This window comes from Hypomesus nipponensis, chromosome 8 (assembly GCF_054491055.1).
Source record: "Hypomesus nipponensis isolate SF chromosome 8, ASM5449105v1, whole genome shotgun sequence".
NCBI classification, from domain to species: domain Eukaryota; kingdom Metazoa; phylum Chordata; class Actinopteri; order Osmeriformes; family Osmeridae; genus Hypomesus; species Hypomesus nipponensis.
In genome coordinates, this window is record NC_140368.1 from 13061579 (window position 1) to 13088079 (window position 26501).

A 26501-nucleotide genomic window follows, 5' to 3' on the forward strand; every position below is an offset into this window, starting at 1 on the left:
GGTACTTCTCACAGACAGAGCCTCTCCAAACTGAACTGAATATTCCATGAATGAGTCTGTTGTTCCCCAGGAGGTTTCTGGAGTTCTCAAAGAGCCCACACATTTGTTAATGAAACTGTGCCGTGAAGAACTCTGTGGAGACACTACCCAGCCATTCACCCTGGTGCTGTAAAACTAGGCCACTCAGTAAGGGGGTGTGGGGGGTTTGGGGGGTTCTTCTGAATGACAGAGAGGAAGAGAGTGTGAGAGAGAAAGGAAAAAAAGGGAAATACACATGCGGTTCATCTTGGAATTGTCAAATGAAAACCTTTGAAATTGCGATTTGATGATTTAGCCTCGCTATCAGGCTAGTTTACTCTGAATGTTTGCGCAGTACAGTTTATGCATGTTGGGTTGCAAATACAGGAAGCTAACTCACTGACAGTTAGTAATTAGGATAATCTTCCTCCCACACATGGGCACACTACACCCCCACTTAATTCTTCTTTGAAGGTGTTGGTCACAAAAGTAGGGCACACACAGCTGCTTGGATGTCTACAGGAGTAGAAAATGAGAGGAAAGCCTTTCTATTCACTGAACTAAATCACAATCGTGCGTGTTAACTTATATATTATTTATCTTCGTCTATCATCTTGAAAGAGTTTTAGAGTTCACCAGTTCAGCAAACAACATTAAACAATAATGAATTACAGTAACATTATTCAGACTAGCTCTAATTTGAGATGATTAAACTTGTGTTGAAAATGTACTGTGGTGTACGCCCAAAATTCATATCCACCAAGGTCAGAAGGTTAAGGGCTTGTCAGTTGTTGATGGACCAACTCCAGTCTTCAGAGTGGCAATTCTACTTTTGCCATGGACAAATTCAAAGTTTTCTTCTTCTAGAAGTTCTGGAGAGTGGATGATGGTTGAAAATTAAAAAAGAAAATGCTGATGCCAGTGTTTGGCAAAGTACCTCTCCAAAAGACAGGCAGACTTGATCCGAAAACATTGTCTCCTCACGGCTGCAATGATTTCAAAACATAGAGTCTGCCAGTGTCTTCAGTAACCCCCTTATCCTGATTAATGAATTCAAGAACCCTGTGCACCCATTTTTATATTGTATAAAAACAACATTTACACCAATATTTTCATGATTTCTTCTTGTGATCTTTTATTTTCCACTTTCTCTCAAGTACCCTAAGTAGTACCTTTGCCGACCCCTACGAGTACGAGCAACCCCATTTGAGAAACACTGAAGTAGGCTATCCAGTCTTCTGACATTTCCGTTTACTTTAAAAACCATTAGAAAACAACAAATATCCAAACCCTGTCACACGAAAGGGTCAACACCCTGATGAACTCAAGTGGATGTACTGCGTCTGGGTCTCTCATAGGGCAGGCTCACGTTAGCCACGGCTCCATATTGATGTGACAGGTAATAAGAATAGCCTTCCGTCCACCTGTTCATCCTCCTAGCCCCCCTCCCTTGTGCCTGGTCCCTGTCCCGTCTGATCAGGCACAGCCGTAACTACCTTTATAATGACATCACAGCATAAAAAAAAATATATGTATAAATAAATAAACATCGAGTATGATCTGTGCATGGTCTGTTCTCTGTGTAAATAAATCTCACTGTATCCATCTCTGTGATCCTACTGTTCATCCTATCATGTGCAGCATGAGAGTCGTGTGCCGTTGAAGGAGCTGTGCACACTTGAACAGGCGGCATTGGAACAGATGAGGAACGCAATATGTAGATAGGGTGCTCAGTGTCAGAGTGGCGTATTCATAGCCTAGAGAGGCTGCAGAAGGTGTCCAATCCTCCATTCAACCCCGGTGAACAACACAGTCCACCCAGCCATACCAGAGCTGAAAGTTGCTGAAGCGGAGAGTGAAATTGTATGCACAGTAAATGGAGTTCAAAGGGCAAATCATTTCCCTCGATGAAATCATTTGGCGTTAGATGCATCAACTCAGCGTTGAGGGTTCAGCAGGAGCTCAGAGAGACCCTTAGACAAGCCCACGGTGAAGAAGCCATCTGTCCATAGCTTTTCCTAACCTACACTGTGCCGCTCTGCACTTTTCTGTACTGTAATGGGATACTGGGAAAGACAGATATCATCTTCCAGTTTTTTTTGTTTCGTGTGATTCGGTTGGACCCTTCTGCCAACTCATTCTTGTTTTTTAATGGGCCGTTGAGTCCCAGAAATGTCAGAGGGTCAAAATGTGCCTTGCCCTTTCGCTGTCGACAGGAGCCATTTTGGCGTCGTGAAAATCGGCAGCCTTATTTTAAATCACAATATGTGACACTCACCAGAGAGGGCCGCGCCGTATGCTGTAATTGAGTCGTTCCATTAAACAGCCCAAGAAGGTCATCCGATAATGCACGAAGGACACTGAGAGATGCCGCTGTCTGACTTTAACTGCAGTCTGCATGAGACCATTGTTTTACCGCTGTCCCTGTTCGCTCTTCCCTTGGTTACCTCACTAACAGTATCCCAACCTTGACTCTAGAGGAGCTCCGAGGTCGCGAGTCGTCGACGGCTTTGAAGAAGTGCTTTTCTCTCTTCTCCCCGAGGCCCCTCTGAGCCTGGTCTCGAACACACCCAGCCTGATTGGCTGTCCGTTGACTGGAAAATAAACGTGCTTATGTCATAGGTTTGGGAGTAGTTCTTGTGTCGGCACCTTTGCAAGAGATGACACGTCCTCGGGAAGACATCCGTCCTCCAGGCAGCGTTCTAATTGCAGTGTCAACCGTGTCACGACGGTAACACGAGGCTCTGCTGGGTGCTAATGTGTTGCTCATCCCTGGGTTGAGATAGACCGTACTGTAGGCCCCTGTCAGAACAACAGGAGGGATGTGTGTGAAGGAGTTCAACTGAACAAGTCACTAATGCTCTGCCATCCGCTGTGATTTGTATAGGTTGTTGAGACCTCCCAAAATACAAAGTTCTCGTCTTTGCACAAACTGATTTGTGATGTTTTTTTCTAAGACCATTACATGCCCTGATAGGTCTAGAAAATAATTAGGTGGTAACATAACACTGGAGCACTTCAAAGCCAATATTTATATACTATTACCAGCATTTCTAAGGTCTACTCTTAACGGAGTGAAGGGTAAATTATTAAAATGTTTGTATTCATAATTCAAGAGTACATATTCTAAATGCCAAGCAAGCTATCTCATTCATAAAGATGGAGAAACTTGACAAATTATTTAAATGTGCATTACCCTCTTTCTCTTTGACCTACATTGAACGGGGGGGTGGGTGACGAAGAAGATTTAACACTATTGCTACGAGCATCAATAAACCAAGCATGAAGGTAAGCATAAAATAAAACATAGATCAGTTTGCATTGCTAAAACCTCAAGACTGGTATAGACCAAAAGGCTTATGGTGACATATGTTAAATATATGATAACACCGTCCTAATCCAATCATGAAAGTTTTTACACAATCTCAAGTATTTATAAAACGATTATACAGCACATAACTGTTTTCAGAGATGAACCCCTACTCCAGCTGCCAAGTATACCATTGCCAGATGCGTCCAATGAGTTCATGCCTGGGTTTTCTCTTATCACAGAGACTCAAGTTGAGATGACATCCTCAGCCTTGCCGGGTCAGGTGTTGTCTTTCACACTACAACTCTCCTGTTACAGTTCACCTCGCACCCAGCACCCAGGTATCCACTTTCCACTTGGCTGAACTGACCCTGACAGGCATGCCTCACTGCAGAAGACCCAGAAAGACCAACTGTTCTTACATCACCAACCTTGGACACTTTCCTCAGCGTTAGCTTACATGGGGGATGCCACTGTGACCCGAACATGGCTGCCGCTCTAACCAGACACGGCCACGGCGTTTCTGATGGGGATTCCTTGTCTTGTGTGTGTGTGAGAGAGTGCTCACCTGTGTGTGTGTGTGTGTGTCTGTGGGTGTGTGAGAGAGCGTGCCTGTGTGTGTGTGTGTGTGTGAGAGAGAGAGAGAGAGAGAGAGAGAGAGAGAGAGAGACAGAGAGAGAGAGAGAGAAAGAGTGTGCCCTTCTATGTGTTTCTGTTTGTGAGTGGTGTGATGCTTGATTAGTTTACACATGGCTCGGTTGGCAGAAACCATACAATTAATTGTGTGCTGTCTTGGTTTTCCTAGTTTCTCATCCTCATCCTCCTTACCAAGATAAGCTTTCCCTGTGAGTGCTGGAACCTTCCATTTAGGTCAATTCACTGACCTACTTAGGAGCCAATGATGGTAATTATACATGGCATTGCTTACAAGTACGGCTTCTTATACACAGTAAGTGAAAGCAGTGGGTGGTTCAGAGAGAGGGAGAGAGAGAAAAGAGGAGGGAGAGACCGAGAGAGAGACAGAGAGAGAGGTTTGAAAATCAGAGAAAGTTCGGAAACGGGGGGAGACAGAGAGAGCTGCATCAAACTGTGAAATTATTATTGCTCTTTTGAACTTTGATAAAAGGGCAGCTCGGCATATCTTCGGAGAGAACGAGACAGCTTGATTTGAATGATTCTGTAATAACCATAAAAACAGGGATGTCTGTGATGCGTCTGGGAGAGTCTTCTTTGGGAACAATCAACAAAGCTAGCCTTTCATGAGGTCGAACACCGAGATCAAACATCTCCACGATTCGCTTGAGGCAGACGCCCAGAGCTTCAAGCACTCTCCTAAAAACTGAATCTAAAGTGATGGCCAGATAAAAAAGGAAAAAGAAAAGACTGAGGAAGAGCTGATAGAAGAATTAAATAGGTAAATTATGTGAAGTCTACTCCAGTTGAAATGATTTCATCAGTATAAATTGCAAACATTTATTCCAATACTTAGACAACACACAGTTTGCCATCTGCCCTGATAAACGTGCGTTGGATGTTCGCTATGACAGGAGAAGATTATTGATCACCATTTTGTTTTCAGTCACTCCAGTACATTGTTTCTCTGGTTTCACAGTCACGTTAATGATCTGAAGTCAGTTCATAGAGTGAGTCCGGCTAAATGTGCTATGGGATGAGCAGAGAGACACTGGATCTGAAATAATAGAATCTTCCCAATAAAAAGAGTGGTCAGGACAACACAGGGTTAATCATGGCTACAGGGGCCTGCTACTGTTTATAGTACAGAACTATATGACACGAAAAAGAACCAAGTTGTAATTGCATTTACTTAAAAAATACCCTTTGGCATATATTGTGTTGTTATTCGCTTCAAAGTCCCAGGTGGAAAATGAATTCATAACGTTTCTTCATAATTACATAACATATGTTGACTCATCATGGGGTGCTAAAATGAAAATTAATTAACTATTTATTATTTCAATTATTTGTCACTGATATGCACAGGATTCGTAACACACTTCTAAGGGTTAGTCACTTCTGATAGCTAACATTAGCCAGGATACAGTGTCAAGGTCTTTGTGAAAAAAAAAAAAAAAAAAAAAAAAACTTTTCTATTTTTATCTTGCCCAAAACAACTCACAGTCTGCAGCAGAAATAGATGACATAGAGTGCTCTGGTCGAACAATAACGGTTGACGGTGTCAACTCAACTGGTAAACTTACAAGGAGGATCAAACAAAGTATATATCTGTCCTATGCTACAGTCTAACTTAGATTATATATATTTCATAAGGTGAGAACGGTGCTTTACATGGAGAGAAAAAATGAAAACGGACTCAAATGCAGCGTTGCTTTGTGAGATCTCTGTTGAACCCTAACCCACCGTCACAGTTAAGAGTCAACCTGGTTCTCACACACCCACCCAAGTATCAAAGAAGGGCCATCCATGTCATCTGACTGTGACATTTGGACATATATATATATATACCCGATGTCTGTACTTTGTGCCATGGGTATGATATTTCTATAAAGAGAACACAACAATGTCACTGTAAAGGACACGAGAGTAAAAAATAAACATCAGTGCATTTCACAGCATATTGAAGTCATAGCTACAGTTAGTATACCAAGCACTTTTGGTCGTCAACACAGTTTTCTCTAGGTTATATGGAATTTGTATACCAGAAAGTGTCATACAAAAGGTATTTGTCTTTCTGTTATCAAGATAGTACACATCAATCTTTGCAAAATAATTTACTTTTTTTGTTCGATTATGTAATTAATCTAGATAGTGCGAGTGGTTTAGCACCAAGTAAAAATACAAAATTTACATTAGGAGAAAATTGCAAAAGAAAAGTTTGTTTCCACAGTTATGGTGCACAAGTCTAATATTTCACTATATCTTTACATAATAGCTATTTTATGTGAAAAGGTAAACATGTTGAATATAAACACTTATTCAACTCAAACTATAGTTTTAAAATGACACTGGCACAATATCAATGCTACACCATTCCTATCACGTGTCAGTGACAGCATAAGTAACAAAGAAAAGTCAAACCTATAGAACACGAAAAGGATTTGTGCTTAAGTGTGAGCAAAACACATGCCTGTTTGGTCGATCAAATACATCTGGATATTGCGACAAACCGACTCAAATCACTGACCGAGGGTGGCTGTAAACATACTATAGTCAGAGACTGTAACAAATGCCCTCACGTTTATATCGTTACGATGTCACTAATATCCAGTGTACTGTCTCTTTAAGAAGTCATTCCTTAAAAGCAGGGGTGGATGAGGTCCCCTTGTAGAAGATATTCCGGGTCGTATCTGGGCTGGTTCCCCTCTCTGGGATCAGAATGATGTTATTCCCTTTCCTCCGGAGAGTCGAGTCCCGACTGGACACCACTGAAGGAGCCGAGTCCGAAGCAGCGTATCCGACCCCACCCCCACCCCCGACCCCACTCCCCTCCACAGGGGTGACCCTTATGGTGGTGATGGGCTGGGCCTGGAGGCGCGGGTCCCCTGGGTGTTGACTCTGGCTGGTGACTGGGGTGCTGTTAGCGCCGTGGGGGTTGTGGGGGTTTTGGACCGTCACTCTCTTCCTGTCTATGGTGCCGTCCCTGACCGACTCGGAACTCTCCGAGTCTCTGTTGAGGTCATTGAGTTCGAAGGACTGACGGACACTACACCCTCCTCCTCCTCCACCTCCACCACCATCCTGGGACCTCCACCTCCACGAGCCGCTCCCGTCCACGGACGGAGCCTGGACCAGGGGTAGGTGGTTCTCGGGGTGGGCCTCCACCCTCACGATGGCCCCGGTGCTTCCGGATATGCTCCCCACCGTGCTGCCCAGCGTGCTGCCCGGAGCGCTGGGAGGATCCTGGTCGGTCAGCGAGCGATACCGACCCGGGCCGGACCCAGCCTGGCAACTCCCTTCACAGCCGATGCTGCTCTCGTCCAGGCTCTTGGAGTGGAGGAGCCCCTGCTGTTTGGACATGGCGATGACTTGCATGATCCGGGGCTGGCCCGGCCCTCCTCCGTTGGCCCTCGCGGGGGCGCCGCTCTTCTCGGCTGCCTTCATCCAGTTGTCGCGGGCGGAGCTGTTGGCCGCCACGTCCTCCCCCGTGGTGCTGGCGGACCTGGGGGAGGAGCTGTTGAAGGTCTCGTGGGTCTCCTCGGGGATGTGAACCAGCTGGGAGGAGCCGGGTCTGGACTGCATGGACATCCGAGCTCCCCCCGTCAGCCCGCTGCAGTTGCTGGGCAGGGTGTTGCTGGAGCCTGCCGCTAGGTAGGGGTGGGGGTACAGGTGGTCTCCTCCGTTCATGCCCAGGCCCAGGCCCATGGCCGAGGGGTCAGGGCAGGAGCGGAGCTCCATGCTGCCGTGGTGGTAGAGGTGCGGCGGGGGGAGCTGGCCCCCCATCTCCGAGGAGGAGCAGGAGTCGGAGGCGTGGGGACTCTGCAGGGACGACTTGCGGCCCTCGTTCTTGCTCTTCCACTGGGACAGCAGCTGCTTGGAGCGGCTGGAGTCCATGGTGGCGTGGATGGCAGCGCTGCGCCGGGCCGCCTCCTCCAGCGTCGCCGGCGTGTGCGCCCGCGGCAGGGTGTGGCTGAAGGTCACCAGGCTGTCCAGACCCGGGGGGCCGCGGGGCGAGATGGCCTCCGCGCCGGCGCTCGACCTCTTCAGGCTGCCCGCCGGGTCGTTGGGGCAGTGGTGGAGGTTGCGGTGCAGGATGCCCTCCGAGTGGGAGGCGGACAAGCCCTTGGCCTGCAGGTGGCGCCCGGCCTCCTGGCTGATGTGGGGGAGGGTGCAGGTGGGACGCTGTGGAGGCGGGGGAGGTGGGCAGCAGAACTCCTCGTTGGGCTGGAAGTTCCCCACGGCATACATTCCCTGGAGGGGGGAGAGGGGGTTCAAATGAAACAAACCCCCTACCATCCATCCTCAATTGAATCACCATCAAACCATAGGATCAAACGAGAGCGAGGCTGATTCGGCCCGACGGGCAGCAACATCGGTCACATGAGAAGTGCCCGGGTTCAGATTCCTACCAGGTAGACGGCGATGCCTCCACCCAGCAGGAAGCCCAGGTAGACGTCGATGGCGTGGTTCTTGTACTGGATGATCCTGGTCAGGCCGCAGATGATGCCACACATGATGAAGGAGAAGACCAGCAAGGGCTTCAGCAGCTTGGAGGAGTCTGTCAGCGTGCTGTTGAAGTACATCTGGGGCACACACAGAGAGAGGGGGGGGGGGATTAAGCACACCCGGCACGGCTCCATCTGCACACGCTGGGCCAGGGTGGAGAGAAGTTGTAGGTCAGGTTATCGTTTGACAGCAAGGTGTTTGTCACTGGTCACCTTGTGGTGCATTTGTAGGGTTAGGGTGATATTGTCTCTCTCGTTCTCTTCCTCTGCCTCTTTCTCTCTATTTCTCTTCTTGCTCCCTCTACAGTACTCTCTCTCTCGCTTTCTTTCTTATCTCTCTATATTTCTTTCCTTTCTCTCTCTCTCTCTCTCTCTCTCTCTCTCTCTCTCTCTCTCTCTAATATATATATATATATATATATATATATATATATCCCTCCTTCTGTGTTCTCTCCTTTGTGAAGAGGTCACAGTGTAGCAGAGTGTTGTTTATATTTCACAACACATGAGTCAGCACTCTCCCCCATGGAGGTACTATATTATAGTAGATTTATGGCTTCCAGCCCTCACTGTGGACACAGCAGTGCTCGGGATTCTGGGTAACGTGCCTCGGCCACCAATCGCCCAGCTTCAGGGGTTTGTTCTTTAGTATCTATCAGCATGAACTCAATCTCCTACTAGCCCACACAGGAAGTGGCTGCTGCTGTACTAACCTGGGAGGTTAATCTCGCCTCAGGAAATGAGGATGATGAACCTGGCTCGGAAAACAAGCAACAATGGGAGACAGGACTGATTTGTGGGCGAGCGGCTCTATTTAGAACACAGATGATTGAATCCGCAACACCCAGGTACAATGGTTGATTGAATATGCCACAGAAAGGCTTGCTTGAGTCATCTGCCAAGTGCACCAGCCAATCCGGAGATGTTTGGAGATGGCGAGGGGGGAGGACTGGGGTGCGGTTGGGACGGATAACTCACCGAGACGTAGACGGCAGCGAAGGAGGCCAGGGTGGCGTGCTGTGAAGGGAAGGATTTTCTGGAAGAGACAGATGAATAGAAATAACAACGTTGCCGCCTCAGCCCACACTTAGCACACGAGTCATTGGAAACATAAATATCACCCTCACACCAACTGAATGAGATGCTATCTCAAAACAACATCCGAGGATACACAGACTCACCGACACATATTGACACACACACACACACCCACACAGACACACACACAAATGTAGTTAAGTCAACTAGACAGCCGGGCACACATATGGAGACAGGTAAGCACACAAACACATAATACATCATTATGAAAGTGCTCTAGATTCATTTTGAATGCAGCGCTTGCATCATAGATGACTGCATGCCATAAAGAGCTTATCTGAAGCATTACCAAAAGCTACATAACACCGTTGATAATGTAATTGAACTGGTGCCCCAGTTATTCACTGAGCTACACTTTAATAGCGTACTTCTCCCAAGATCTGACCCTGTTATTGTTTTGGCTCTCCCACTTGCTCTATCATTTGGTTTAAAGATCAAAATACATATAACAGAACCCTACCCACATAGTTTACTCCTCGTTAATCATTAACTTTCAACACAACCACACAAGAGATCTCGGAGAATATATAATTCGAAAAATAAAGCCGTGTCTGTATGATTGACCTAACTAAATGAACATCACACATTCTTACGTCTTCAATGACGCATTATCTATCTGCAACCCTCCAACGTAAAAGACAATTCCACTGTTCCACGCTGTCATGTCTCTAGCGGGGTCTCTGTCATGTCTCTAGCGGGGTCTCTGGTTAATTAGCGTAGCCACATAGAAGAGCACAGCGTGTTTACGCCTCTGGCTGCAGCTCGCGCGGAGGGTTAAAAAGGTTCAGGAAGAATTTAATGGTCTGTCTCGCCGTTCTCCGTTTGTACCGAGGATGGATGCGACGCTTGACGGTGTGCATCCGTCGGCGGAATGACAAAGCGGGTCGGAGTGGTTTCGCACGCAGGTGAGACGCATGAATCAGCGGGACAACTTGGCATTTTGTCTTCCACGGGAAGGGGAAGAAGGATGAATCGATTTATTATGGATGATACTAAAGTGACAAAAGATGCATTAAGATGGACAATATCCTACGATAAATGATCCAGTCTAAACTACGGTAGTAGGCTTGAGCTATTCTTCAGCAACACATGCAGGCTGATGTCTAGTGTTCACTTCACACAAATACTGTATCAGGCTATAGTCTTTAAACGGGCGACTTAAAAGTTTGAACACAGATACTATCCTTCTAAAAGGCCAATTTATTTATTTTCCCAAGAATTCCATGGACTTTGTAAATATTGAAGGAAGCTCATTTGGGCCTTGCTTTCTTAAACTAAGACTGTTGAGTGTGAGGAGCTATTTACTGATGTGTTTCAGCATATTTCTCTTTGAAAGAGACCTCATTAGGAAGAGCAATAGGGCTCCTCTTCTTTCCCGTACCCACTGTTAGATACTAAAATAGACTTGTCTGGTCCTGTGTGTTTCAGTATGAAAATAGAACTGAGCAACCAGAACTGACATTGAGCTAAATTCCTCATAAACAAACCACCCTAAAAACCTGGTTAATTTGGCATTCCACTGCTGCTCTGAAAACCTGCTAAAAAAGGCCCAGTAATTGGAAGAATGTTACTCACATACAGCACCAAGACCTACATTGGCTGCAGATAAAAGACAGCAAGGATACAGACCCTCTTTTGCTGAAGCTCAATTCGTAAAACTTGGTAATGCTCACTGTTCAAAATAGACCCCTGGAGTATTCTCATCTCACAATGTGCCCAGTAATCTAAACCACCTCAAGTTCTTCTTTAGGAACACAAAAAAAGTGACAAAAGGGAGTTCACAGGTCAAAGTTGAAAGGCCACAGTGTCCCACCTTCCCTGGTTGATGACGGTGAGGTCGGCCCCAGAGCAGATGTCGTCCAGGATGTAGGAGTTCTGGTCGCAGGTGAGGTTCAGGGTGGTGTAGTTGGGCTTACACACGGTCAGGAAGTAGGGGGCATGGTAGCCTGTGGCCAGCTGGATGATGTCAGTGATGAGAGCTGTGGCACACAGGCCAAACACGTGCACCCCTAGACGTCACAAACACACACATCACACATACACACGTCACACACAAGCACGCGTAGACACACCCCACGCACCACACGTGCACAGCACACAAACGCGCACACGGGCACACGTAAGGATGTGTGTATCCCCATGAGCAACACAAAGACAAACATACAGCACCATCTTGTCTTAAGTGCTCGTTCCACGTCATTTCGTACGGGTTTAATCATGTATAACCGACACTGTCACACCTCTGAGCTGTTTGTTGGCTGGCTGCTGGAGAGAGAAGAAGGACTGAGAAACCTACCGACAAACCTGACCACTCGTCGTATGAAGGAGTTGAAGTTACAGCCGGCGGCGTTGATGTCGGCCTCAGCCCCGACCCCGTTCTTCCTCCGGGAGAGACAGCAGAACAGAATCCCCTCTCCGATCATTATCTGACAAAGAGAGACAAGCGTGCGGCCGTGTCAGAGATACCACAGACGCAGAGGGGCTAAAGAGATCAGATTCCACCCCTCCTTTCCCTCCCCTGCTCCAGACTGATCTCTCCAGCTCTGCACCTCCATCTCTCTTTGTGTGTGGAGGGGAGGGGGGGGGGGTGGGGGGGTGGATCTCACTACCCCAGCTGGGAGGTTAGGGGGAGGACAAGGTACTGTTGCAGCACTGTGTGCTCACATAACGAATACCCCAGCTTCACTCGCAGGCGCTGGTTCAATCCCTTGCTTTACCACCGGGAGGAGCACAGCAGGCTAGCGCAGAACTGCAGCAGGCTAGCAACCTTTACTAAAGCCAGAGTTATCACTTTTCACCAACAGGATCATAACGATGACGGGAACAGCTGCTGGAATTTGGAGATATGGCCGCCGTTATGTAAACACAAACAGTTGATGGATGCGTTCCAGGGTTCAGATTGCACAATGGAAAACAATGGGCTGTGAGAAACGTTGTGACAGCAGACTTTTTCCACCGTGTTGGGCACTCCGACAGGATCCTGGGAAGCTCTGCGGTGTCCACACACACACATATACACACACACACACACATACACACACACACACACACACACCCTCCCTTTTCTGACCACCATACACACACCTGTCCTGCTGTGTCTGTCAATATGAATCTCAGTTACAGAAGCTAAGACAACTTGATCCATTACGCTCCGGCCCTGTCATTGTGGACATGCAATCCTGGACTACAGACATAACATGAAAACAATGAAAACGTACATCTTCTATCATGTGTCAAGAGATTTTCCATGTCTTCCTAGAGTTTTATAATGGTGTTATGTGCTGGTCTAAGGTCATCTGTGAAGCCATCTGTGGCAACGCTTGTAAAAAAAAAAAGTGATATGCAAATAGCCCTTTTGATTTGAATAGGACACGCATCATGTTGTCATCTTCCGAGGTCAATGTATGTCAACACTGATTTTAATTATTGGGTTCAGCACACCACAACCTATCCAACCTACTGTACTGTATGTAGTGCTAGAAGAGTTTTCTTTTCCAGTGGGACAGCCTGTTTGATGTCAGCAGGGATCGGCTCCCTGGCCTGGATGGCAAAGTATTATGGGTAGTCGCTAAGACCTTATTGAAGCCTGCCTTCACACTGTGATGCTAGCCTGTTCCAAGATATCACACTGCTATCGCCATGGCAGCACCCGCTCACCATCTGACTGGCTTATTGATCCAATAACACAGACATGAAATGTGTCTCCTATTTGTTCCTGATTTCCCCTCCTCTTCCCTCTTCTCAAAGTACACCTGATGACTCTGGGGCCTTTAGAGGAAGATGCAAGGACAAAGAACACCAGGAATCGAGGACAGACTTTCGAGTCTTTGAGCTCGGAAAACTGGCTGAGTGGTTGGAGACCTGGCTACCTGCACACACACACACGCACACACTGAAAAAACTGAATCCATTGTAGACCAGACGGGGGCATAGTAAAAGAGGGATTTGAACGAGCGATACCTGGAATGCTGATCAATTATCATTTCTATCTTCAGATTTCACCGAGCCGTCTGCACGGGGATCGCGAAGGGAATATCGAATGATTATAGCGTTTATATGCAATCCCATCGCGAAAGCCTGATGTTAATTTGCTTTCTTTTCTCATTTATCCAATTTAGCTTTATTATCAGCTAGTTAATAAATCTTGTTAAGTCTGATAGCTAGAAGAGTGAAGTTGATAGATTGGATCGGGGAAGGAATCTGGACTGAGACCAATATTAAATCCCCGCTTCAGAAAGCTTGACTGGAATAGATGATTCATTCAGAGAGAAGATCGCTGAAGTTTTGATGTATGTGTCTGTTTGACAATTGGACAGTTCTAGATTTAAAATCACCTTTCTCAGAGGCACCTTTCTCAGAAACATTTAAAGGGCCCCGTTTTGAGTTTAATTTGATAAACATGTCATTTTTGCTTAGTTCAGAGAGCATAACACACGAGCACATCTCAGTCATCTTGACACTTTTAAAACAGAGGAACTCTGCCTCCAGTACTGAAGGACTATCGGAGTGTGAAGCAATCAGCACATTTCTGCATGAGCAGGCTGCCAACACACACACACACACATCCTTCTCCCTCTCATCCTCGTCCTCTTCCACCCCCGCCACCCCAGTTCTACCACACACACCCGACTACACTAGATAGTAGATTCCCTGTCAGGCCGTTCACCTGAGCACCAACGACTTCATGTCACAAACAGATGCTCATTCACCCAACAGCTGCAGCTGACATTCTTGCCTTGCAGTGCATCATCGCTGGTCCACCTCTCCCACGGCGATCCGAGCGCACGGGGATTGGTGTCAACACGGGGCACTCTCGTCCTCCTGCCCATGAGGACCGCACTAAATCTTTCTTTAGGAGGAAGGCAACATGGGGAAACGTTGAGTGCATTTCCGACTGGATCCGCGAAAGGGGACTTTGCCCTATACAAGACAGCCATCAACTTTAGGACTCGTGTTCCCAAGATGCCTGGGGGTGGGCGGCGGCCTTACGGTGGCTGACAGTTGCAGTGCCGGAGCGTGCGCGCCATGGAGAACGGTTCTGACAAGACAAGCCTGGAAAACCCCCAGATCCCCTCGCTGTTGGTTGCTAGGAGATCTCAGAGCCAGCCTGCTTTTTAAAAAAAGATTGACTTCCACTGAAAAGCATCTGAATACTATACATTCCTTACTGGATGAATGTGGATATGATGTTGGTGGCGTGTAGAGTGACAGGATAACAGGGAATATAGGTGGAACCTCCCAACCACAGATCGTTTTCCACTGTGCGATCCTTCCTATTCACAGTGACAATTTGAGCATTTGCAGACCAATATACAGCTAACCCAGTATGCTTGAGGTTGTGGGATAATGTGTCTCCAACATTTTTGTCATGCCGAGGACTGCAGTCTAAACCTAACAGAAGTGGTTCAATGATAGGCCTAGGCTTGTGTGGGTGTGTTATTCACTGGAAGCAGTTTCATGATCCATCCACTCCTATAAACACCTATTTATATTGATGGAAGAAAGCAACCAGGCGCTCAGAGAAGGCCCTGCTGGTCATGATGAGATAGAACGGCCTGCACATTGTCGGCCCACAAGCACAGCTGACCCCAATCCCGAGGATGAGCATGTGACCTTGAACTGGATGAACGACAACGAACCAGCCCTAAAGGACGCCCTGGGTGCGTCACCTTCTAACCCTGGGCAGAGTCCTCTGTCCTGGTGACCGCTTCTTAACCACATGACTCCCTCACCGAGGTCCTGGTGTGTGTGTGTGTGTGTGTGTTTGGGGTGCAATGTCCAGTGTCTGACCGTGATAGCGGGTCCGGAGAAAGCCAGAGAGAGCAGCATGAGGAGGGGGATGACCTCGTGGGTGGGATCGATGTAGGGCAGGCTCAGGCTCCGGTCGTTGCAGATGTATCCGGAGCGCACGGGCTTGAAAATGTCCGTCAGCTCCACAAAGTAGAGGCTCACCACCGACGACACCAGGATGGGGAGCTCGACGACGTCGACAAACCAACAAATAAACGACACGGAACAAAACAGAAAGACAAGAGGAAACAGTGAGTGCCTGTGTTGCCTGTTGAGACTTGAAAACCTCATCAGGGTTATTGTACCAGAAAGAGCTGCTTTGTGGTGGAAGCGTTGTCACCCGAGGGAAGAGAGGTTCATCTGCTCAATCCGAATGTCTCTACAATAACACTCTGGGTGTCGAGAGCTTCAGGCGCTGGATACCCACAAAGATCCGCCTCGTAAGAACGAGAGCAACACTCGATTCTCGTTCGTTTGTCACAAATTAAAACAGACAGAGATACCAAGTCACGGCATAATCGGCTGTGGAATACATACCAAGAAACAAAACACAATCAAACCGTTGGCTCTGTTTCAACATGTAAACTTTCTGCAGGTCTACTGAGGAGATATAAGCCGTGTCATGACACATGCATTATGAAGAGAGCTTTTTGAGAACTTTGGGAAGTGATTTCCCTGGCTCTGACAGGGGTGGCTGCATTGCTGGGCTCATTTCACAGAGCCCTGTCACAGTGCTTTCCTGCTCAGCTCAGCCATTCTCTATAAGATCTCTCCTGTGGGTTGGGCCCAAACAGGATATTCCATCATACTGGGCAGACACTTCAGATAACACCATCACCAATGACGAAGACGCACGACTAATGATAAAGACAAAGTTGGATTCAAATCAGGACCCAAATTGTATTTTACTTATTAACTTGAAACAATAACACCTAAAACATATTTTAAAATGTTGCAGAGTTGGTTTGGTTGACAATGTGTTTGTAGAACTGCCATAGACGTCCATGTCCTTTTGGTCTAATGGTAAATTGGCTTGACATGAAATGTATCAAATAGAAGTATCTATAAAATGTAATTATAATCAAGCGAATGTTTGTACCTGAAAGCGAAATAATTGTATACAGGTCTGAACTATGACAGAACTGAATGTGTCAGCAAAAAAAAATTGTGCAACTAAACGTGGCGCGGTATTAAATGTGGGCTGCAATGCAGCTTGGGGTCTGTGCCCAGCCCCGGGCAAACATCCATGCTGCTTTTCCAGATTCATAACTACGTTTATTAAAACATGTACAGAGTACGGTTAATATGAAATCCTCTTGAGTATCCTCATTGTACGATCACAATAGTTTCGAATGTTGCCCCAAACTGATGCAATACAAATTCAAAACTTGGAAGGGCACTTCACTTTATATTAACTGTATTTTTCAACGACAGTCTATGGAGGAGTAGATTTTTTTTTTTTTCAACTAATTTTTCCATCACTTCTTTTGAGTTTGTCCTTGTATTCCTTCAGGGTTTAAGTTGGTTACACGTAAGTGCCAGTCTGTGGGCATATGTGAAGCCCTCTATGACAGTGCTTGTAACAGGGGCTACACGATGTTATTAGCTTTGACTTGATATCATTTTTGATGCCAAATAAGTCGCTTTTGTCGCCAAATCAGTTCCTGATGTGATGGGGATGGGATATGGAAACCCCAGTTATGTGTGAATAGAAGGTCTATCCATATCTCCATCCGTTTATTTCTCTATTTATCCATCACCCAACACCCCTGCAGTGTAGCACATATAGTAGATTGAAAAGCGCTTAGCCAGCAATATTTTCTTGTCCAGTGATGTTTAATATTTATGACTGGTATATCTTGCAGCTTGTTAGCCCATTACATTGATAGAAGGGGAAATGTTTCATAATCACTGAGTTCAGTCAAAATCTACTTACGACTATGATGACTGACTTTGCCGGCTGAGAATGTTTTTTTGGTGTGCAGAGTGGCATTTTAAAATGGTTCGATTACACTCCCTTCCCCTTCCATCCCCTACTCTGCCTCCGCCCAATCTCTCCTCCTTGCATACAACTTGTATTCCCTCCGCTCCTCTCCTTTCATCTTCCTCGTCGCCGCTCCTGTCCTCTCCTTTCCTCCTCTTCCCTCCCCTCTCCTCCCCTCTCCTCTTCTCCCTCACCGTTCAGCTTGGGGCTCAACCACTTCTGTCCTATCCTCTCCCCTCAGATACTCCTCTCTCCTCTCCTCTCAGCAAGTCCTCTCTCCTCCCCCCCCCCTCTCCTGCCGGTCCATACCTCCCCTCTCCTCCCTGCTGTGCCTAGCCCTCAGCTCCAAGTCTCTCACGTTCAGCTACTGCAGGCTGGCAGGAATATAGGTCAGTGGTACGGGGGGGGGGGGAGGAGAAAGACACGCCGCCCAGTCTTATAGGGAGATGAGAGGCAGCACTTCTGTACTGTGCATGAACATACCTCTTTCCAAAGGTACAAAGTGTTATTACAATACCAAAGGATTGAGAGGACAAACACCAAAGGACGATCTGGTTGACGACAGGAGGCATTCAAATAAACTTTCACCAGCGACGAAAGTGTGCAGAGCGAGGTGTATTTGCGATGTTGCCATAGTCATTGCAGTAAAAGCACACGGGGGGTGATGAGCTTTCTGATCCGTTTTCCTCAGATCCCCAGGTGTGCAGTGTAATTGAAATCCCCGAGTCATCCTTCTGCCCTCATCACACAGAGCCAAGGGGAAGGAGGGCCTCCAATCTCCCTGGGGAAGTACCCATACCCGGTGTGATTATAGAAAATGAAAGAGAAGCGGAGTGACAGTGAAGTTTGAATAATGGATGTATACAAATGGAAACGAGGGCTAAAGCTTGGTTAGCCGGCGGCTATTTTTAGAGTTCCAGCGGCAGTATGGATGGAGGATCCTCTGTACGAACACACTGGAGCTGTAGGTACCCCGTTGCTGTCTGAAGTTTACTGGGTGTCTCGCACTCCCGGAGACCTGTTAACACTCTCATTAAACCCCATTGACACACGTGGAAACTCAGAGGCCCCCTTCTGAGACAGACTAGTTATAAGCGAGTAAGAGACAGTTATAAGCGAGTAGAGAGAGAGAGAGAGAGAGAGAGAGAGAGAGAGAGAGAGAGAGAGAGAGGAGAGAAAGAGATAGGGATGGAGAGAGACTGAAACAATACACAGAAGCTGAGATTTGGTGGGCGTGGGGGGGTTGATTGATTCACACAAAGGGTGAATGAAAAACTAAACACATGAATGAAGGGATCTGGGATTCAGCTCTCCAGACCTCCCTCAGTTTGGGGGGTCAGATGGATGGGCGTTTAGTCGGGCTATTAATCAGAAGGTTGATGGTTCGATTCCTGGTCGCGCCAAAGGACGTTGAGTCCTTGGGCAAGGCACTTCACCCTACTTGCCTCGGGGAGAATGTCCCTGTATTTACTGTAAGTCGCACTGGATAAGAGCGTCTGGGGAATGACTAAATGTTTGCAGTAACAGGGTCTACTGTACAGAGAGTATTCTAAGCCCAGCCTTCTTTAGAGTTTATACTTGATTCCAGCGTGGCACTTCCACTTGTCCCAGTCTCTACGGAAGCTGTGCCCCATTGCCCTACATAATGCTTCAGCTCCCTGCCCATCAAGGGAATTGTAGTACAGGTTTCCCCTCAGTCTGAAAGCATTGTTCACAGTTGAGTAAAGTTTTTTTCTTCTTTTTTTACCTAGACATACTTTTACAACTCCGCACTTATGTAATTTACACAAGTTGTCGTTTTCGATGATTGTCTGCTAAATGAATAAACGTTCATACCGATATAAATGTACTGTTACGCCCACCTAGCCTTACTCATTTAAGGTTAGGTTAGGGGTTTTAGTGAAGCTTGTAGACAAGTGTTCGAACAATAAGATCTAAGAGTTTAATCAGTAAAGAGTAGATTCCTCTGTGTTGCTTTTGCTTTAATCTACCAAGTGTAAAGTTCTTGGCGATGTTATCTCACATTACTGACTGTAAGCTTCATGCTTCGATTAGTTCCACACTAGGAAAATTAGACCTCAGGCAAGTGGTTTGTTGTTGTAGTACTGGAGAAATTTAGCTGAAATATTGGTGATTTAATGATCCTATGGTTGAGTCATACGACCATAATGAAAACGTTTTGGCTCTTGGAGACTAAGCCCGAAATAATTGTGTGCGTTATATTTGAAGGACTGTAGAGTTGTCGTACTTCAGTAGACTTGACTGAGGTAGGGATTAAACGTGCGTCGCTCACATGGACATTTGAGCAAACTTGACAAGCGAAACCCGTTTGGCTCAGGGAGCCAATGACAGTCTTTCAGCCTGAAGCAGTCTCCAGACAGCACTCTGCTCATCACGCTAGCGTGGTTATCCAACTACCTCTGGTACACAGCCATGGAGGACAGACTGAGGCGACCCACTCTGATCTCTCAACCCCATCTAATGTGATGGTTACATGGGGCACATGATGGTTGGAACAGACCGGCAAAGCAGAGCAGAGCTTGACACTGAGCGCGCCGTATCCGCCAACATCTCATAAACCCAGCATTCATGAATGAATGCCATCAACGCAAACCAGTCCATTGAAATCCAATTATTGATTTATAAACTCAAAAATTCTCAATGTTAAGCTATAAGAGAGAACGATTGTTTTACTCAGAACACTAACATAGAGACAACAACAATGAACACATCTGAGCAATTCAGTTAGCGACATCTGATCTTTTGTCACGGGATTCGTTTGGATTACAGCATGTTGCATAATCGATTAAATATACATAGTAGTACAGGTCAAATATAACATGCAAACTATCAGTGAAACCTCAAGTGATTTCAGCGGCTGTTGATTGAGATCATAACTTACCTCCACGAAATAGAAACAAGGCAACAAACTAACGCTGTCTTTGGTCATAATTCCTTTCGGTCTTTCTCTCGAGGACATGGTTTGGGCTGCACGGTCGTCTCTCGTCTCTCTCGAAAATGAAACAGCCTGAACCTGTTGGGGGGATGCTATAATGTCGGCCGCTGTCACGTCTAGTGTGCCAAGATCATATGCCCGCGGTTGCCGCTTGCTCCATTCTGGATTGTTGCCGGGGTTTAATTCAAATGCACCGACCAAACAAGACAATATTCTGCCAGCGACACAAAATCTTCAAAATCTCATTCGGTGTTATCGTGTGAAGAAAAGCGCCGTCCCTTCATCTTTTCATATGACTTAACAGACAGTTGCATTGCTGGGACAAGAGCGTGTAGAATCTCGGCTACATTTCATTTGTAGAGGGGCTCCACGGTGCGTGAAAATAAGGCGCAGGCGCACTATAGGACACATAAACTCAGAAGGCATTTGACAATGAAACAGAAATAAATTGAATCGTTAACATCTGTCAAAAACCAAGTACATTGCACAAATGAATCCTTTTGATTCACAGAGTGTGCAAACACTACTTCTGAAGTTAGAGTAGATATATTAGAGCTTCATATAGCTTCAGACACATTAATTTATCAGACAAAATCAACACCAGAAAGAGGAATGCGTGGTCGTTTAACAGATAGGTTAATGCCTGAGTAGCGGGGACGAAAAACACCTAATTATGTTATAGAACCAAAGACAGCGTAGACAAGAACGTGTCTGGAGTCAAGTGATATACCTCGCTGTCCGTGGTGCTGAACTTGACCGCAGGCCTACATCCTAGTAATCATTTGGCAGATCACTTGTGTTGGATTCAGCCAATCCCCACACAATCTTTAATTGTGTTCATATAGTTCGATTTTATATTCACTATGTATGCGACTTTAATGTTCATTCAAGTTAATGAAGAATGCAGACTATAGTTCTGGCCCACTATAGCTAAGACACAATTTCAGCAGGTTCACCAGAAGCCTAAAAAGCGAACACCGCCGTGCATTCTAAATGTGTAGGTTAGGGGGGGGGGGGGGGGGGGGGGGAGTTCTAGAAGTCATGAGGGATGGGGTGGTAGAAAATGATATATATATATGGAGATACAGGCTTCCCTTCCTTTCCAGGACCGGTCAAATTCAGCAAATAAGTGACCCGAATCGCGCCTGCGCACTGGCGACTGAGCTTCATGCTGCAAGGTAATTAACAAAACAGACACAGAAAGTATCGATGGAATGACTTTATTCCGTATAAATCCACGGCAAAACGTTTTTTTATAACGAAATGTATATCGTTGGATGTTAATAGCGAGATCCAGTAGATTTACAGGTGTGTTTGTTCCTGATTCTGGCTACAGTTATTGTGCTGTTGAGTCGCTAAAACTCCTTGAGCTGCCCAAGGTAGGACTTATCCACTCTTATGCTACGATAAAAGCATTTAGTGATCGTCACTATTTTAGCACATCAAACAGTGACAGCTTGGCATTACCAATCTCGCAGAGAGATAGGAAACTGAGAGCACTGCAATACTTATGACAACGACAACCTTTACATGTCTTGCTAAGTGTGTATGCATTCACCGACCAGAGGCATCATTCTGCAGTTGTATAAGAAATAGTGAGATGAAACGACACAGTTGTTCTCAGTCAGGTTCATTCAGACCATAAAGTGCACTTCTAATAGTTGTCGGATTTTGTGTTGGACGAAGCCGTATCAATCATCTTCGCTTCTTGTCACACTTATATGCTGCATTAATTATACATTTACAGTAGCCTATCTTGTTAACACAATATGTACTTATTTTGCCGGTTGCAGTGTTTGTCAAGTTTCCTTGAGTCAGTAGTTGACATTCTTTATGGTATCTTACGGGACACTTGGAGAGTGTAGCCTATAACTGATGAGGATGGTAATGACAATGCTGTGTTCACTTTGTAGATCTCAAAACTATTTGGTGTAAATGTCGCAAATCTAATGGCTGAGAAATTACTAGACAGAAAGCTGTGGTAGGTGAGTGGTTAGAGAACAAATCGATACAAGTTGCCTTAAGCACAGTATTTATGGAGGTAAAAGTCAAAACCCTCTCGCTCTCCTCTTCAAAGAAAGCAGAAGTATGTGGCCCCCATATGGAATCGCAGAGGCATGTTTTAAACATGAGGCCCAGGCAACGTTTGACCAGAGCAGCATCTTTAGAGAAGGGTCCAAGAATAGCATGAATCCCAACGATTCCCTGTCTGCGCTAGGTTTTAACGAGCTGTGTCGGCTCCCGTCATATCATCCTCTGCTTAGAGGAATTAGAATAATGTCCCTCTCCAGGCATCTAGTGGTCTGTGCTGTTGCTAGAGCTGCCTGTTTAGTATGCGAAGCGTCAGACTGGCTGGGGCACCGGAGAATGCATGCTGTGTACTAAGCTAGAAAGGCAAAATGTCAAAAGGGAGCAGTCTAAGGCATACTGTGGCAGTGGGGAGTGTTGTAGCATTTTTGAAAAGGCATTCACAATTATAAGAGTGCACACAAGTTTTATTTTTGTGGTTATGTACCAAAAGGGGTAAGATTTACTGGAATGTGTATTATGACATTTTTCTGAGAAGAAGATACTTCGACACAGTATTAAAACAAGGGTAACATTTGAAGTTTGTTTATAGTTTATAGAGGATAAACAAAATAACTTTTATTCTCTACAAACTTCTCAGCCTGGTTATGTGTAATTCAAACTGTGGAACCAACAATTAGCTGAGCAAAGTCTGAAACATGTCCTAACGGTAGTGACGATTGTTTTCTATGCTAGTAGGGACATCTAGTGGTAATGCTAGCAGTCTGACATAAGGTGGAACTGTGGTAAACCCACTGCACATGAGCACAGGAAGCAAATATTTCCCCACTTGTACCACATTTGTGTGGCAACAGTCTCCATCTAGTGGTTGAAAATAGAATGGACTGGATATGGCTGTGGTTGGTTAATTAATTTTTCTCCTATATGACAGTTCATGAAAACGTTAGGCCTATGGAAACATGCCCCCAGAGAGACAGCAGCACAGAGGTCACAAGAAGTTCTGGAAGTCCAAGTCATTGTTTGCTGAGGTAAGCATTTCATTTCACATTCAAATTGTCTTTATACTTTCATCATATATTTTCTTATCTGTCGTGGTGTTTTCTCTCTTGATTCATGTGAAAGGTTAACCGAGGACCTTCTCCAGTTAATATTCATTCCAGCGTATGTCAACTTTAGAAAAGTCATCCTTTTCATTTCCTGTTCCGCTCTTGAACATAGCATGTTATTAACTTAGCTTAATTTAGAAAATGTGAGGGAGATAGAGAGCGACAGACAGAGAGAAAAGAGAAATAAAGAAAGAGAGGAGCAAGACTGAGAGAGGGAGAGAGAAGGGGGCCATTATGCGAAAATGTTACGGTGTATTAAGCAAGCAGCCTATTAAAGTTGAAATGTTCACCTGTGAAGGCTGTTTAATCTGTAGTCCATTACTACAGAGCTTGGAAGAGCATACATCGCCATCACAGTAATTGGTCGATGCACAGAAACCATTCAGACTAATCACATGGCATTAGTTTCAAAATGGCCACCCTCCCCCTCTCAATTTACTGGAATTATCTTTTACCAGCGCTACACTTGGCAGAAGCAAGTTAATGCCATTAACTTTGTGTGACTGTCGAATGAAGCTACTTTTATGGCAGCACTAAAGGGTTTTTAGATATGGTGATGAATATGAAGGAGTTTACACAGCAATGTACAAAGTGATCATTTAACAGCAGGAGTGTTTAGTTGATTAATTGAGTGTTCAAATAGGTCCACTCTCATCATCAGCAACACTCCTGCTGTTCAATTAATACTTTGAAATGTTGAATTCAAGATGAATTATTTAAATGACAAATTATGAAGGTACTCCCAAACACAACAACCGTTGTTATTTGTTAGCAATTCAGGGTTTTTCAATAAGTCAATAAGGGGTTTATGGGTTAGCTGTTTGAGGATGTCACAAGAGGAGAGTCCGAGAGGCAGTTAAACACCAGTCCTCGTACCAAAAATACAGCACAAGATCAAGGATCAGAAGTGTTCCACAGTATTTCGGTGGTCAGAGTCAAAGAACGGACTGCATTTACTGGCCACGTCCACCATACCTCCTATTCAACACTTCAATCATACAGCACAATGTTCCAGCAGATTCTAAAGGGCTCTCCCGAAGCAACTCTCTGTTCTCTCACGCTCTTCATCTTTCTGACTCTGTCTCGTTATCTCACCCTCATTTCCTCTCACTCTCTGGCTCCCTCTTGTCAACGCACACACACACATAGTTGGACACAATCTCCATTCTCATTGGTCTGTGCCAGCGATGGCAGCTCACACCCAGGTCTGCTGGAATGACACAGCTGTCTGTTATTAGAGGGGCGCTCGTCGACGGTATGCGTGTGTGTACACGTTTCTGTGTCTGTGTGACTCTGTATGTCTGTGTGTGTGCTCGCCTGTATGGATGTACTGAGCAACTCCAGCCAAGTGTTGATCATCATCATTAGCGAAACCACCAGTCTGTGCCCCAGTGGATCACTGATGACCAGAGCGATCAACGAGAATGAGTTTTGGCCAAGCCATGTCAAGTCTGACCTCGAAACTCCTCCTCTTTAGTCTTTGCTGCGTGGCTGCTGTCTTAAACACACTCATGAATTCATTAGGGGGAATTCCATGGGTGGCGTTCAAAAACAGTCTTGATTTGTGTATTTTTCGTTGATTAGTGTACGTGTGACAGACGAGGTCTGACAAGTTCCGTCAGAGGCACTGTCCGCTCCGACCGGGATTTGAACTCGCCACCTCTGACTTCCCAAGCGCCACCACTACCAACTACGCTAACGAAAAGTTAGCAATTAGTTGTGTCCTGTTACATACTTGACGAGTGATTGTCACCACACACCGGCTACATATGATTAGTGAAGAACATTCCCCAGAGATATGTTGATGTTTACACTGACTCAATCTACTAGTGATTTTGAGTGCACTGCTATACTCATCCACAAGATGGCAGATTGTTCCTTTTCACTGATAAACATATCAGTGAAATATCACTTACCCCTGATAAACATATTGTCTTTACTTCCCCTTGAACTGCATAGTCCTATAACCTCCATAACCCTAATGTCAAATGTCTTCTCACCTTCTTAACATCAACCTAACCCCCGTTTAAAGCCTGTGTATTAGTCCTGATATGCAAAGGTTATGAGGTACAAAACGTTCGCAAGTCCTTAGATGATCCCTTGGACTTCATGAGACTTGACATCATTTCCCGCGCAAGGAGTCAGATGGCTGAGCGGTGAGGGAGTCGGGCTAGTAATCAGAAGGTTGCCAGATGGATTCCCCGCTGTGCCAAATGACGTTGTGTCCTTAGGCAAGGCACTTCACCCTGCTTGCCTCGGGGGGAATGTCCCTGTACTTACTGTAAGTCGCTCTGGATAAGAGCGTCTGCTCAATGACTACATGTAAATGTCCTCTGAAGATCTGGAGGTCCTCGAATAACAGCTTCCCTCCAGCCTGTGTTGTCTAACCTGCGTGCACGGGGAGCAGAGCAGAAGGCCTTTTCAGTCATCTGTCATGAAGCAAGCAGTCATAGTGTATATTACGTAACACGGCAAAGAGCTTAGAGGCTTCTCTACACGTTCCCTGCGGTGTTCCGCCCTTGATTATGTTCTCCCCAGGTTGACTGAGTTACCAACAAATGACTTCCTGTCCATCTGAGGGTTGAAGGAATCAATGAGTGTGTGTCAGGATGTTTATTGTTACAAATTGTTTGTGATCCGAGAGCGTCGCTCGGGTGTAGCTGTGACCCCAGCACACCGTAAAGTCTGTGTTATTTTGACACGCACACACACACACGAGTATACAGCCCCCCCCCCCACACACACACACACACACATGCACAGACAGACAGAGACACACAGAAACATGTGAAATGTGAATCAAAATTGTGTTGTGATCATTGGTCTGCTCATTCCAGAATATGACAAGCATTGATACAGATGGTCCGATCTACCTCTTTATGATCAATCTGAATTCAACCTTTCGTTTTATGGCTTGGTTTTCATTGACACACGTCGTACTTCATAATTCTGGGGCTTAAATCACTTCCGGAAAGGAGAAAGAAGGTGTTAAACATCTTGGATAAGGCTTGATCTGGATTAGGGAAACGTTCAAAATCCTTTTGTCAGCCTTTTCATATTCACCGTATGC

General features: G+C 45.8%; 1 protein-coding gene across 3 annotated transcripts; it reads right to left on the reverse strand.

The window, feature by feature from the left end:
* Positions 1-6565: 6565 nt before the first annotated feature.
* On the reverse strand, positions 6566-20321 carry LOC146275239 (phospholipid phosphatase-related protein type 4-like). 3 transcript variants are annotated; one of them, XM_084703243.1, is made up of 8 exons: positions 20244-20321; positions 15358-15543; positions 11864-11993; positions 11381-11576; positions 9448-9505; positions 8374-8547; positions 6890-8215; positions 6566-6826 (listed from the first exon to the last, which is right to left on the reverse strand). In XM_084703243.1, exons 1-8 carry the CDS (start codon positions 20319-20321, stop codon positions 6596-6598), a joined length of 2379 nt encoding a protein of 792 aa, XP_084559369.1. In that variant the 3' UTR covers positions 6566-6595. The 3 variants fall into 3 exon arrangements, with proteins under 3 accessions (XP_084559369.1, XP_084559368.1, XP_084559367.1); XM_084703242.1 differs by having other exon boundaries at positions 6875-8215; XM_084703241.1 differs by having other exon boundaries at positions 6566-8215.
* Between the last annotated feature and the right edge of the window lie 6180 nt (positions 20322-26501).